The 14,471-nt window shown below is 40.6% G+C and overlaps 1 protein-coding gene across 1 annotated transcript; it reads left to right on the top strand.

Moving 5' to 3' along the window:
• The first annotated feature begins 1,049 nt into the window (after positions 1-1,049).
• On the top strand, positions 1,050-11,222 carry LOC137325424 (L-selectin-like). The gene is made up of 13 exons (XM_067990527.1): positions 1,050-1,184; positions 1,994-2,087; positions 2,726-3,115; positions 3,574-3,681; positions 4,644-4,829; positions 4,955-5,140; positions 5,286-5,471; positions 5,739-5,924; positions 6,454-6,639; positions 6,811-6,930; positions 8,618-8,645; positions 8,760-8,831; positions 9,026-11,222. Exons 2-12 carry the CDS (start codon positions 2,006-2,008, stop codon positions 8,812-8,814), a joined length of 1,713 nt encoding a protein of 570 aa, XP_067846628.1. The 5' UTR covers positions 1,050-1,184; positions 1,994-2,005; the 3' UTR covers positions 8,815-8,831; positions 9,026-11,222.
• The last annotated feature ends 3,249 nt before the right edge of the window (positions 11,223-14,471 follow it).

Genomic DNA, 14,471 nt, shown 5'->3' with positions numbered 1-14,471 from the left:
CAAATCAGTGGCAAGGGAATGGAGCTTGCGGCGGGGGCCGAAGACAATGGCTTCGGTCTTCCCAATATTTAATTGGTGGAAATTTCTGCTCATCCAATACTGGATATCAAACAAGCAGTCTGACAACACAAAGGCAATGAAGGGGTCAAGAGAGGTGGTGATGAGGTAGATCTGGGTGTCATCAGCATACATGTGGAACCTGTGTTTTCCGATGATGTCGCTGAGGGGCAGCATGTACATGAGAAATAGGAGGAGGCCAAGGATCCCTGGGGGACTCCAGAGATAAGAGTGCTGGAGTGGGAAGAGAAGTTATTGCAGGGGATTCTTTGGCTACGACTGGATAGATAGGAATGGAACCAGGTGAGGGCAGTCCAACTCAGCTGGACGACGGAGAAGAGGCATTGGAGGAGGATGGTGTTGTCAACCGTGTCAAAGGTTGCAGACTGCAGACAGGTCGAGAAGGATAAGGAGGAATCGTGCCGTGTGGTCACAGTCACAGAGGATGACATTTGTGACTTTGATTACTTTGAGTAGTTTCGGTGCTGTGGCAAGGCTGGGAACCTGATTGGAGAGGTTCAAACATAGAGTTGTCACAAAGCTTTTTCTTCTTCTTGGTAGCCCAAGTGCACTGAGGCCAATTGTGTCAGCCCTATCATTATCGTAGCTGAGATCTGTTGGAAAGTAAATTCCACTTACAATTTAATGGGGGCTGATAGTGCTGTCAGCAGTTCAGCTCAATTACAATATTCTTGGCTGTGCTCCATTTGTATAATATTTCTACTTTTGTTGAAAAGTTGCACAGAAAATTAGAAATAAACAGGTACCAAAAGACGCGAGAACTGATGGCTCCATTTGTTTCATAACAGGCGACAGATAAAATCTTTGATGTCTTTCCTATACCTTGGGGCAATCATGCGGAGTTCCGTCTATTTTATTCTAATCAGTCAACGTCACAGGGAATTTTTCTGGGAAGGACGGGAAGTTGTAGAATCGCCTGAATGATTGAGGATATAAGGCTAGCAGCTACAGTGAAAGTGTCAGTCTGCAAGGATAAGCCGTTCAGTGCAGTGCTCCTTTCCTCTGCAGATAGAGCGACAGAAACAGGCTCCATTCATTCAAACTTCGACTGAGCACTTGTCGAGCACCAGAATCAACAGCGGTGATCTGAGTCGGAATCTGTTACGGTAAGACAGAATGCTAAAGGCTGGTGTGCTTCCAGCATGTAATTTCATTGAATGGTTTTATCAAACTTTATTTGAAAGAAAAAAGAAAGTTTTTTTCTCCTCCCTTTAACTCCCCTCATCTCCGGAAGTGCGGTTTTAAGGGTGCTAGTAGTGCTCTAGTACTTGGCCCAAATGGCCACACTTCATGTGTGAGCCCAGACAGGCTATTCAGCCTTTGGGGGCACCACAGTTGGGGCCTGATCGTGTCCTCCTCCAAAGACCACACAAAGTACTTTCCAGCAGAGGCTACTGGATTATGATCAGGAGTGGGAACTCTGGCAGAATTTTCCTCATCTGAGCCCAGGGTGTTGAAGCCGATTGTGGTGCCCCAACTTCTGGTTGAGATCAGCTAAGTGAGAGGAGTTAAAGAGTCCTTCAAGGGGGAGTGCTGTTCTCATCCAATGCATGACGTCACCATGAGTAGCAATGAATGAACTGAACTGTTACAGTTATGGTGCATGGAGGATCATGGTTCTGAAATCACACTATTAAGTGTATGGTTGCTTAACACGTTTGCATGAAATTCCCTCTGGTATTTTGAGGGAGCTGTCAGCCTGTGAAATGCTAACATCACAGCATAGTTTCAAGTCTCGTGTTATTAACATATGTGAAGAATGAGTGCTGTAATCAGAATATTATAGGTTTCTTATTTTAGAATAAAATAATACAATAAGTATGTCTTGAATATTACATATTTATCTTAGTTTTTTACACATACAGGATTCATTCTACTTGATAATTATTAATTATAACGTATTCTTAATATATAGACTTACAGCAAAATGACAAACAAGGTATACCAACAATCTTCACTGATTCAGAGGGGTGGAAGTCGATTGTGGTTCTTCACCATCGTTATTCTTGGTAAGATAAACAATACAAGCTGCAATGACAATGCTTTTTGGCTTCTATCATGCACCATTATCTTATCTGCACTGCTTTGGTCGCTATTATTGTCCTTGAGGTACTGGAATCACCTGCGAGAAAGAAAAGTAGGTGGACTGGATGGTTCAGCAAGTTAGACACTGGCCTTTCACCTCTGGGGCAAGGGTTCAAAATCCACTCAAATTCCTCTGTCTGTTGGCTATAAAGGCTGTACTGAATCGAGTTTGTGCAGTCTCAATCCAATTACTAATAGTTATGCACCAAACTAAAGCTTAATTCTGCACTAATTGGCATTAACTTGTCAATCTCACTCAGAGGCCACAGGGTGGCGGGTGTGGAAACATGTTACACTGGTGCAGAAGGCACCCAATAACATCTATGGGGTTGGGCAGAGTAGAAGGAGGTTTTTTTCACTTCTAAACAGAGTTGGGATTGCTTGATGCTGACACTAGGTGTCAGAAATGGGGAAAGTGTTCCATTCCCCACCACATCCCCCGAATATGATAAACACAAAATTTGGTACAAAAAGAAACATGGAAGTAGGGAAGCAAATTGATTTAAACAGTGGGAAGGGTACTCACCAGCATCATTCATGGGAATTCTCCTTTTCTTCACAGAACTAATGCTTCTGGAAAGAATCCATGGCTGGACCTATCATCATGTTGAAGAAAATATGCCTTGGAACAATGCAAGAAGTTTCTGTCAAAAGAAGTACACTGATATGGTTGCAATCCAGAACGCAGAAGAAATTGAGTATTTGAATGAGCACCTACCTCATGCACAACATTACTACTGGATTGGAATCAGGAAAGTAGATGGCATTTGGACCTGGGTTGGTACTAATAAGCCACTCAACAAAGAGGCAGAGAACTGGGCTGCTGGTGAACCCAATAACAGTGATGATGGGAAAGAAGACTGTGTAGAAATGTACATAAAGAGGGACATCGATACAGGGATGTGGAATGATATTAACTGTGACAAAAAGAAAAGACCTTTGTGTTACGAAGGTAAGAATAAAAACTGACCAAAGATTATTTTAATGAGTGCCCTGTGTCATCATCACAATCATCATTAGTCTCAGAACCACATTTAAAGATTTTACACATCTAAAGATTTTACGCAAATCCCGAGTCACTGCAAAAGGATTCTTCACATAAAAAGAGACTGTCCTGATCCAACATTAGTATATTATTCACATGTCCTCTCTAAACAAAAAGAGGAAATTTGTGAATAATCTCTAAATATGAGATTAGCCATTAAAATAACCCAATTTGTAATTTGCACATGGAAAAATATTCCTTAATTACAATGTAAATACGATGAAATGAAATCATAGATTCATCATAGAGATCAATAGATCGTGCACCATCTATTCTAATGGAAGTTTATTTAAAGTTCTTTTATATGTATAAAGGTTGTTAATATGCACCGATTTCTGAGTCATGTTGTGTTATTTTTTTCTTAGCTTCATGCGTTCCCACTTCATGCAGTGGTCATGAAGAATGTGTGGAGACAATTGGAAATTACACATGTGCATGCAATGATGGATACTATGGGCCAGAGTGTGAAAATGGTAAGGGCATGTTACCTTCACAGAAGAGTATGAATTGACATGTATGAAATAATATGACCTATTAATTGAGGGGGGATATTTTTATATATATACGTATGTATATAGAATCAACTTTCTCCATTCATCATTAATTTGAATTATAATAATTGTTATGCTGTTTCCCTTTTTCAGTTATTTCTTTTTGCCTGTGCATTTTTTGCCCTCCTCTCCTGTTGACGGTGACTCCTTGCTGGGCATGGTTGCATGGCTGCTGCCAGGCTTCCACCACTTCACCCAAGTGACCATTCTTCATTTGTTAACCCAAAACCCTGGTGTGGGAAAGTCTTGCCTCACCCCATGTCAATCCGCTCTCACTTTCCAGCAGGAGACCCTGGGTAGTGAGCAGGAACAAAGACAGGCTGATCTCCCCTCCCTGTCCAGTCCAGGAGCACCAGGCCCCAATGCTCAGGTCTCTACTGCTACCACAGCTTAGATCAGCTGAAGCATCACAGACTGAAGAAAGTTCTTCCTTTATATGAAAAGTGAATGACAATATCCATAACTACTGAAATTATTTCTAAAATGTTCACAAATCACTGTGTAAATGTTTCAACTAATATTCAGTAATTAGACAAATTGTGAAGAGTCCATCACAAGATCACTGTGGATGAAGGATGTCCTTCAGCTCATTGCAGCTCATCCATCCAGAATGACCCTATAGCCCCCTTCTCCCACCATTGCAGCATAATTGATTCTTAAATGATTCCAGGGTTTTTCTTTCCACTACTCTATCTGGCAATCTATTCCATGTATTGATCACTCTTTGTGTGACAAACAAGTTCCTAATATCAGTCCTACATTTGACTTCTGCTGGTTTAAACTGGTGTCCCCTTGTTCTAAATTCATAATGTAGTTTTTATGCAAATATATAAAAGAACTTGTAACACAATAACTAACACAACATTCCACTACCTCCTGTCCAGTTGAACAGTGCACCACTCTCGATGTTCCTGACCAAGCGACTATGGGCTGCACCCATCCTAATGGAAACTTCAGCTTCAGCTCCACGTGTGACTTTCACTGTGCAGCAGGGTTTACACTGCAGGGGTCACAGAGTCTCCAGTGCAATGCGACAGGAATATGGACAGCGGAGACACCCAGCTGTGAAGGTATAGGGTCAAACAAGGCCAACTAACAAAAAGAGAAATTCCAGAATCAGACTTTAGAACATTAACTGAATTATGCACTTTTATAGGCGAAGATAATATCGAATTTCATAATTTATATGTTTCAGTTGTAAGATGCACAAGTCTGGAGATTTCTGGACAAGGATCCAAGAACTGTTCTCATCCCATCGGAGATTTCAGTTACAACTCAACGTGTGACTTCAGCTGTGCCAAAGGGTTTGAGCTCCATGGAACAGACAGACTGGAATGTGGAGCATCCGGAGAATGGTCAGCGCCGATCCCCAACTGTGAAGGTAGAGTGTGAAGTTATACCAAAAGTAGAATAAAAAGTAGAAACTTGGAAACAGTTTGATAGATTAGATCTCAGCTGAATTATGTTTAGATTAGGAGTTTTTGTATTTATTTATGTGAACTTAGATTGTTTAATGTATGTTTCAGCTGTGAAATGTGGGAGTCTGGAGATTCCTCGACAAGGATTCATGGCCTGTTCTAATCCAATCGGAAATTTCAGTTACAATTCAACGTGTGACTTCAGCTGTGATGAAGGGTTTGAGCTCCGAGGATCAGACAGGCTGGAGTGTGGAGCGTCTGGAGAATGGTCAGCACCGAACCCCAACTGTGAAGGTAGAGGCAAATAATATCTAAAGATTAAAGAACTTTAAAGATAAAATGCAGACCCCCAACTTTGAAGGTAGAGTCTCAGGCGTGTTCTGAGTGATCATCCAATCAGCATAAATCAGATTAAATGCATGAGAACCGTGCTTGGAAACATAATGTTCATTCAGAATAAAGGCTTTAATGCAGGTTAACATATAGAATTGTGAAATGCATGAGCTGTGGTACTTTGCACCATGTATTGCAACTCAACCAAGTCTCCTTTGTATATTACAGCTGTACAGTGTGGAAAACTCGAGAATCAAGACCAGGTTATTGTGACCTGCTCAAATCCAATTGCACCATTCAGTTACAATTCAACATGTGACTTTAGCTGCCCAGAAGGATTTGCACTGAGTGGATCAAGCAGAAGCAAGTGTAAAACTACAGGTCAATGGACAGCATCAATGCCGACTTGCAAAGGTAATTTTCAGTACAAGTGTTACTGTTTGAATAAATATTTCAAAAGCAGTTTCTGCTATTGCTTGCACTGATTATCTATTTAGAAGTCTGAAAATAATCTATTTACAAGACCAAATTAATGTCTCCATGATGCACTAACCCCTCGCTATGACATTCAGTCATAAGTTTGGAGTTTTGATGTATCATATTTTGGATCAGAATTTGAGCTGAGTGGTGAACGAACAGTGCCTGCCGCTGGTTAGATTTTTGCTCACCCACAAACTATATGCGAGCTTTTGGCCGCGAAGTTGCTGCAGTGGTGAGCTGCCAAAAGTGTAGTGTCCTTTCCCGGGCTTCTATGAGCTGTGTGAACGGGAAAAGGATATCTCTCTCTCCCCATAAGCAATCAGCTTGAAACATCCTTGACAAACCGCGCAGAGTCAGAACCAGGAAGTGAAAACAACAATAGTTAATTCAATGTAAAATCAGTTTTAGAGAAAGCAATATAAAGAGAGATAATTTGCATTCAGTTCTCACTCTTCCATTCCAGCTGTGAAATGTGATGTCCCAAAGATTTCTAGAAATGGGAACATGAACTGTTCCCATCCGATGGGAAACTTCAGTTACAACTCAACTTGTGACTTTGGCTGTGTGGAAGGGTTCTCACTGAACGGGTCAGTGAGTCTGCAATGTGAGGGCTCTGGAACATGGACATCACCAATACCTACCTGTGAAGGTAGGTTGAAATATGATATTTCATTTTAAAACCTTCTTGTTAATCTTCGATGTTTGAACTAGTAAGAATTATCGAGAGTATATTTGGAAATTATTTTTTTAAAAGTTAAATAATGACATTTATTACAATATCCTGTGATGGTTTTAATGTTGGTTTTGTGTCTGTTCTTAGAATCGGTTCCGCGGCCAAGACCTGAAAATTACACATCAATTTTAACAGCGTCTGCTGCTGCGTCTGGCATCTCTGCTGTATCACTGATAGCCTGGATAGTGAGACAGCTCAGAAAGAAAAGTAAGTATACCTCAGATAATCTTTTTCTATTCTTACAGTTTTCTGTATTCTTTTTTTGATCGGACTTCACAGCTATTTGTGAATGACCAAAAAGGCTTTTAAGAGTCTATCTCCTGTAAGGTATGTCCTGGTTGAGCTGGGCTTCATGGTGTGTCCCCTCAGGGTGGTTAAGGTGGTACAATCTCTCTCCACACACACACTTAATCTGCTATTATAGTCAAAAAAGCAGTTCTTAGCCAAACCGCTAGCCGAGATGTCGTGCAGTATTCCTAACACATGGAGAGGTCTGCTTCAGAAACCATCCTGATGTTCGGAATGAGAAAAGCAAACTTGACGATGGATGGCGGGAACCTAATAGGGAAATCTAGGCAAAAATAAAATAAATTAAATAAGTCACAAAGTGGAACAGAGTAAAATCTATAGCGATTGAAATCCAGCTGTGTGATGCTAGTAACAAACATATCAACAAGTTCATAAATTTAACAAAAGTTATTAAATTTACACATTTATTAAAATAGCAGACAGGGGAATTTCACACAAATATGCTGATGTTACTAATGTTCATAATTAATATCACATAGGGTGATCCCAACATTTACCTGCCTTATTACAGACAATCTGGAAGTTAGAAGATTATTTGAAAAACATACTATGTGCACGCGAACACCTCTTGCTCAGAGATTGCTGAGCTGATAAACGTTGAGGGTTTCCTGCTGTAAGGGTGGAGTTCTGTCCTCAGATAGAAAGCTGTGACGGGTAAAGGTCATTTTGGTCAAAAACAAATAAAAAAAGAACGAAATAGAGGATTGAGGGGGGAATAAAACAGAAACAGCACTGAGGTTCTGCTGAAGCTGGGGTACGGGCATATTGGGAGAAGATTCCCTCTTTAGTTGGTTGTCCCATACCCGATCTGGAAGTGCTCAGTACTGATGCTGGGTGTGCACGTTAGTAACACGTTCCTTTCTCCAGCACTGATTTTCCTCCATTTAACTTAGAAGACAGAAAACCAGGGGGCTGCAGACTTGTGATTTCCCAAACATCATTTCTTGCGAGTGCTGCTTCTTACCAGAAGTACCCGATCAGGGAAAGAGCCCTGTCCATCTATCTCGGTTTCATTCCAAGCTTCTGTTTGGAATGGTACTAAACCGCATTAACTGTTTTTGTTGATTATACAACTCTCCATCCATAATGCAATGTAAACTGATAAACCTGGCAAATCAATGTATCATTAATTGGCAGTTTTTAATAATTACCTTCAATCACCAAGGGTGAGATAAAAATTGATAATTGTCTCTTTGTGCTGGGGATTTTATAACTGGGCATGTGATCTGGCATTGCAAGGCATCCTGTGAAAATCCTGCAAATTTCCACACTTACTGAATGTGGTGCGATTTGGTGTCCAATTATCACAATTTGCATTACAAGTCCCAGAGGCACTGAAAATGTTGGTTTTGAGGAGCTCTGACTGGTAACAAATCCTACGGTGCAACCAATCATTTGCCCCAATTATAACAATTTTAATATTGGTTGTTCCAGTGTTGAATGTACTTTGCTTTGTTGATAGTTTGTTTGAATAGTCAGCTCTCAGTAACACCATGTTGTCAGCTGAACCTGTTGTCTTAGCTTGAACATTCCTTTCCGTGGAAAAATAAAACCAATTGATTTTCTTTCTCTCTTTCTCTTTTAGCACAAGCAAAAAAGTTTTCACTTTTAAGGTAAGAATTTGTCAATTTTTTAGGGAAAATACAGTAAACTTAAATTAGTTATAGTCCAATAAATTTAAGAATTCAATTTTTAATGCTAATTATGTCTTTATTTCCTTTTTACAGCAATGAGAAACAGAATGAAACATCAGGCACTTACAAGATGAACCATGAGGTGTAGTGACAGCATGTGCTCAGGTGAGAGACCAATGTTTAATTGATCACCATTACCCATTAGTCTTTTCTGTTGGGAACAGTGAGATATCTACATTGCAATCGTCAAAAGTTTTGGATATAGCTTAAAGCGGGTTTATTCTTTTGATTCTAAGGGTGGGACTGTGTAGGGCAGCACATCTAATATCTCTAATCGTGCTTTACATTTATTATTACAGGTCTTTCATACTTTTGTTCAAAGAACAGACAAATAAGAAAGGATTGGGAAAAACTTCCAAGATCACTGGTTTTGCATCTTCAACCACTCCAACAAATTGTTACCATATTATGAATGGGTGGGTCTCCTTTACTAACAGAACACAGTTCACCATCTTTAATTTTCATTAACACCAATCTTGCATCTTTCTGAATGTCAAACGCCACTGACAAGGTGCTAAAGCTCACTGCACAATCCATCATATGAAGATGCATAAACTGGTGTTACGTGTTTACCATCACAGGATTATGTCCCAAGACAGTTCCTTTATGGCTGTTGTATTAATGACAAATTTATCACTTTTACAAAAAGCAGCCAGAGGTGAGGTGAGAATGGGCAATGTGATAATGGCACACCTCCCACTAAACCTCCCCCCAATGATTGATGTCAAACTATTTGTCAGATCAGTGGATATGTTGCCCGAACAGGTCCAGCTTTGCGCTGATTGCTGTGCAAATATACAGCTACAGTTTTGTACAATTCGTTTACTGTATAGAATGTGTGCATTGCTAGTGACCTCTGTGACTAGTGCATTAAATACAAATCCACCAAAAGATGAGGTAATTTATTGCATGCAGTAATGGATTCAGCCAAATTTGCTTTATTTAATTTTAACACTACTCCAGTAGTAAACCAAGCTAATAATATTTTTAAAATTTCGTTGCCTTCTCCTTTAGGTTTCCCCTACATCATACAATATTTTCTATGAGGGTAGGAAAGCAGCCTACATATAGGCCTGCTCATAAACCTCTGTATCTGGTTCAGGATAACTTCTCCTCCTGTTTTTCCCTCGCTCCAAGCCTCCGTCCACTGTTTTTCTCTCATTGCACTTCCAAGATCTGGCAGTTGTGAGCGAATTGGTGCCCAAGCATTCCAATGCCACGACTCATTGATGCATAAACCCACTGCATCATATGTTAAGCTTTATGAAATCTAACTTTAACAGACCTAAAAATGAACAATTATATTCCCAATTTAATTGGTTGCAACACTGATTGAAGGAAGGATTTAATTTACTAGTAATAAAGATGGTAATGCACAGAACAACCTGAATGGTCAGATGGTTCAAATCCCTTAATGTAAACACAGTTTATAAAAAAATGCCATCAGGTATGGTAATACAAACAATCCAAATGGTTCTCTTTGGAATCAGAATGAAACTGCACAATGACAACTGAATGTATTGCATTGTTCAGCAATTTTAATTCACTCACTGTATCTGTGTATGTTGGTTATATGTGTGTACATAATTGATACTTATTATCAGTTTATTTAATTCCTCCCTATGGGATGTGCTGAGATATTACCTGAAGTGTGTTTATTAGATTTGTGTAATTGCCTCATCAGACTAACTACACTTATGGTGTGTATGACGCTTGTGGCCTGCTGTTATCTATATGGGTTTATACCTGTGTTATGACAAGACGTTGTGACTATGGTCTTGTTAACTTGGAGCCATATCTCTTTCTTTACTGCATTGGTTGTTCAAATGCACTTTTTTTTTGGTAAGATGAGAGTGGCTGGATAATTTGTCCATTATGTGCCAGGTTCTTCCCTCTCAACCTTAGAAAACAATTATGAAGTAAACTTGTGTAAAAATTGGGCAATAAATAATTTGGTGCCAAAAATCACTGCATCCGATCACCGACTGGTCCCCAACATAGTGTTTTCATAAGAGTAATTCGACAAGGCATTTAATTTATGTAGACAACTGAAGCCACATTTCTCATGCAATTTGATAAGTCAACATCTGTCTGAAAGAAATAAGCCAACTATGGAATCTGATACAAGTATGAATGATTTTAGTAAGATAATACAATATTAATTCCACATGGCAAGTTGGAAAATGTTCCATTCCCCAGCAGTGATATCACTCACTATAATAAACACAAAAAAATAGTGACAGATTTTGATACATCACTTTAAACATAGCTTATATGAAAGTATTTATGTATGAAAGGGGAAAGTGACCAAAGCCTTTGTGTTTTAAGATATTTTTAAGGTGTTCTCATATATAAATTAAGGGCATTGTACATAAGGATTAAGTAAATTATTTGTATATCTGTTGCTGATTAACATTGTCATTTCCTGATTGACATATCATTCATTTGTATATTTTGTATATGTAATTTCAATAAAATGTAATTGCTGGACATAAACTGGTTGTGGTGTCAATTGCCTTCTTAGATCGCCATAGGATTGACAGGGGCTAGGTCGCTTTGGCTGGACCTTTTTTCCCCATTTGTAGTTTTTCGGTGAACATTCCACCTATTGTTAATTAGCAAGTTTAACCCAACACATCAATCAAGTAAAAGCATATGACTGCTGTTTTCATTAGTTTATTTTACAGTTTGTCGCTTAGACCTTGAAAGAATGCTGTACAAATATTAGCATTTAAACACTTATGGTTATCACCACTGTTAAAATAGCGGATAAAGAGATTTCATACAAATGTGTTAAGCTTTCATATGGCAATATTCAAAGTGTAATTTCAAAGCCCTAGATTAGACAATCACTCAGGTACAGTAACCAGCAGTCCAATATTGTTTTAAAATAATGAATGTATTGTTCCATTTTTAATAGTTTGTATCTAAGGAAAGAATCAGGACTAAACTAAAAAGGGAATCAATGTAAAAATTCCCCACTAGCCTCCGCAGAAGGGGCAAATTACACCTACATTATATGTGGTTAGTGCAATGCCAGTTGGAGAGCTCCATAGTTATTGGTCTAAAATAATTGATTGACAGTATAATGAATTAGTCCAATTGGGACAGCATTTGCTTCCTCTGCTAGACCTTATCAAAATAATATGGTGCAGATTTTATGATCGTATGAAGCTCCCAGTGCCTCCTTCATGCCGAGCTGCTCCCGGCTGGCCCGAGCACCATCTTCTTACCTGTCGCTGTCAAAGTCACCACTGCCCTCAACAACTTCTCCTCCAGATCCTTCCAGGGTGCCACCGGGGACATCGCCGGCGTCTCTCAGTCGTCTGCACAAAAGAGGCCTGCAAATACACCTGCACCCACTCTGCAGTGACACAATGGGTGGCATCAGGTATGGGTCTTCATGGTGATCCACAGGAAAGGGCATTATTGCACAAGCCAGTCAAGATTCGCAAAGACGTGGCAGTAGTAGTAACAATATAATACGTAATATGAGTTGATCGGAAATCAAATATAAGTAAAAACCATCACAAACCCTCAAACACCCTTGTGCATCCTCTTCATGCTCACAACACGTTTGCCTTACGCTTCCTACTACACATACGTGATGCATGCCCTGTGGCTGCATCACAGGTAGTGGCAGGTTGAGTGAGGCTGACCGTGAAAGAGATGCATGAGAGGGTGAGTATGAGATAGAGCCATGAGTTTGTATGAGGATTGGATTGAGTGGTAGTGGTGGGATGAGTACTGGCGAGGTGAGTAAGTGCAGGTAAGATGAGGATGAGCTTTGGGTGGTGTGAGGAGTGATGTGATAGAGTAGTGTTGGCAATGCAGAAGGTGATGTGGGGCGGGGGCAGTGATGTGGCAGACGGAGTGTAGGGGAATGACTTCGGCTGACCGACTTAGGTCATTGAAGCGCCTCCTACACTGTATGCAGGTGCCTGATATGCTGGTGGTGGCAGAGGCAGGCCACTTCCTCCTGTCCGCCGGGGAGAAGATCTCTGTCCTCCCCCTCCTCCTCACCCCATCCAGTAGGACCTGGACTGAGGCATCATTAAACCTGGGAGCAGCCTTCCCCCTGGGCTGCTCCATGCTGTAACTTTGGCTCCTTTCTGCAGCATCAGTCAGTGGAGGACTGCCCTTTTAAATAGGGCTCCTCCAGCTGACAGCCTATGATGCGGGTGCACAGTCCGCCCACTGAGCAGCTTTCCAGCGCGAAACCCGGAAGCCAAGGTAAGTGGCTTCAATTTACTTGCGATCGCGTGCGGAGCACCCCGAATTCACTGGGCACATTACCCACGTGCCCAGTCGACCCCCCGCTGCCAACCCGCTTCCCTCCTAATATCGGGCCCAAAATCTCCGCACAGGGAGCAATAAACCATAACAATCACAAGTCTTGCATTTATCACCAGTCCATCAAAATCCAAATGTCACAATCTTCAAAACCAAAAAAAGAAAGTCAATGGATTATTCTGACTTGGAGTCAGAAATTTACAAGCAATTACAATTACCTGGGTTTACTTATTTATATTACTTCCTTAAAGGGAACACTTGAACAATGGCCTTAGGGAACAGGCCAGGTTAGCAACTAACCGTCACAAACAGATCCAGAATAGTCATGACGAACACCATGGGAGACCATTAATCACTTTTAAAACCTGTGCAGAGTTTATTTTAAGCAGCTTTTCACCACTTACAGTGAGGAAACTGGAGATATGATGCAGTCCAAATGTAAAAGAACTTCATGTCATTTAGCTGATTGTTCATATTTTAGTGTTCTCAGAGAATATCCACCATGAAATTTGAAAATCTTCTCCCTTTAAAGGCCTTACCATCACTGAGTTTCCCCTTAAATTTCCAATTTATGAACGTCCTCCCTTGCTCACCATAGTTACAATTTCCATTCTGAACCACCAGTGAGATACAACATAGAATCATAGAATATTGCAGCACAGAAACAGACCATTTGACCTTCACCACCGGCGCACAGTGGCTGCAGTGTGTACCATCCACAGGATGCAATGCAGCAACTCGCCAAGGCTTCTTCGACAGTACCTCCCAAACCCGCGACCTCAACCACCTAGAAGGACAAGAGCAGCAGGTACATGGGAACAACACCACCTTCACGTTCCCCTCCAAGTCACACACCATCCCGACTTGGAAGTATATCGCCGTTCCTTCATCGTCGCTGGGTCAAAATCCTGGAACTCCCTTCCTAACAGCACTGTGGGAGAACCTTCACCACACGGACTGCAGCGGTTCAAGAAGGCGGATAACCACCACCTTCTCAAGGGCAATTAGGGATGGGCAATAAATGCCGGCCTTGCCAGCGACGCCCACATCCCATGAACAAATAAAAAAAACCTTCAAGTCTATTCTGGTATTTTTTCCACATGAGCCATCCAGCCTAATCCCACTCTTCCTGCTCACTCCCCATATCCTTTGATATTCCTTTTTTCAAGCAACTATCTCCTCTTAAAAGATTTTATAATTCTACTTCAACAATGATATGTGGCACATTGTAACCATCCTCTGAGTAAAGAATTTTTTTCTAAGCTCCCCTTTAATTCTTTTTGTGATTATCTTAAATCTGTGCTCTCTTGTTACTGGTTTGCCAAACAGTGGAAGCAATCTATCACTATTTACCTTACTATCACCCTTTAGAATCTTGAACAGCTGTATCAGGTCACCCTTAACCTTCTCTGCTCTAGTGAAAAAAGCCTTAAGGTCTCAAGTTTCTCTTCA

Source organism: Heptranchias perlo, chromosome 9, assembly GCF_035084215.1.
Source record: "Heptranchias perlo isolate sHepPer1 chromosome 9, sHepPer1.hap1, whole genome shotgun sequence".
NCBI lineage: Eukaryota > Metazoa > Chordata > Chondrichthyes > Hexanchiformes > Hexanchidae > Heptranchias > Heptranchias perlo.
The sequence above is the reverse complement of the archived record's forward strand: the minus strand, read 5'-3'. Positions and strand labels throughout refer to the sequence as shown.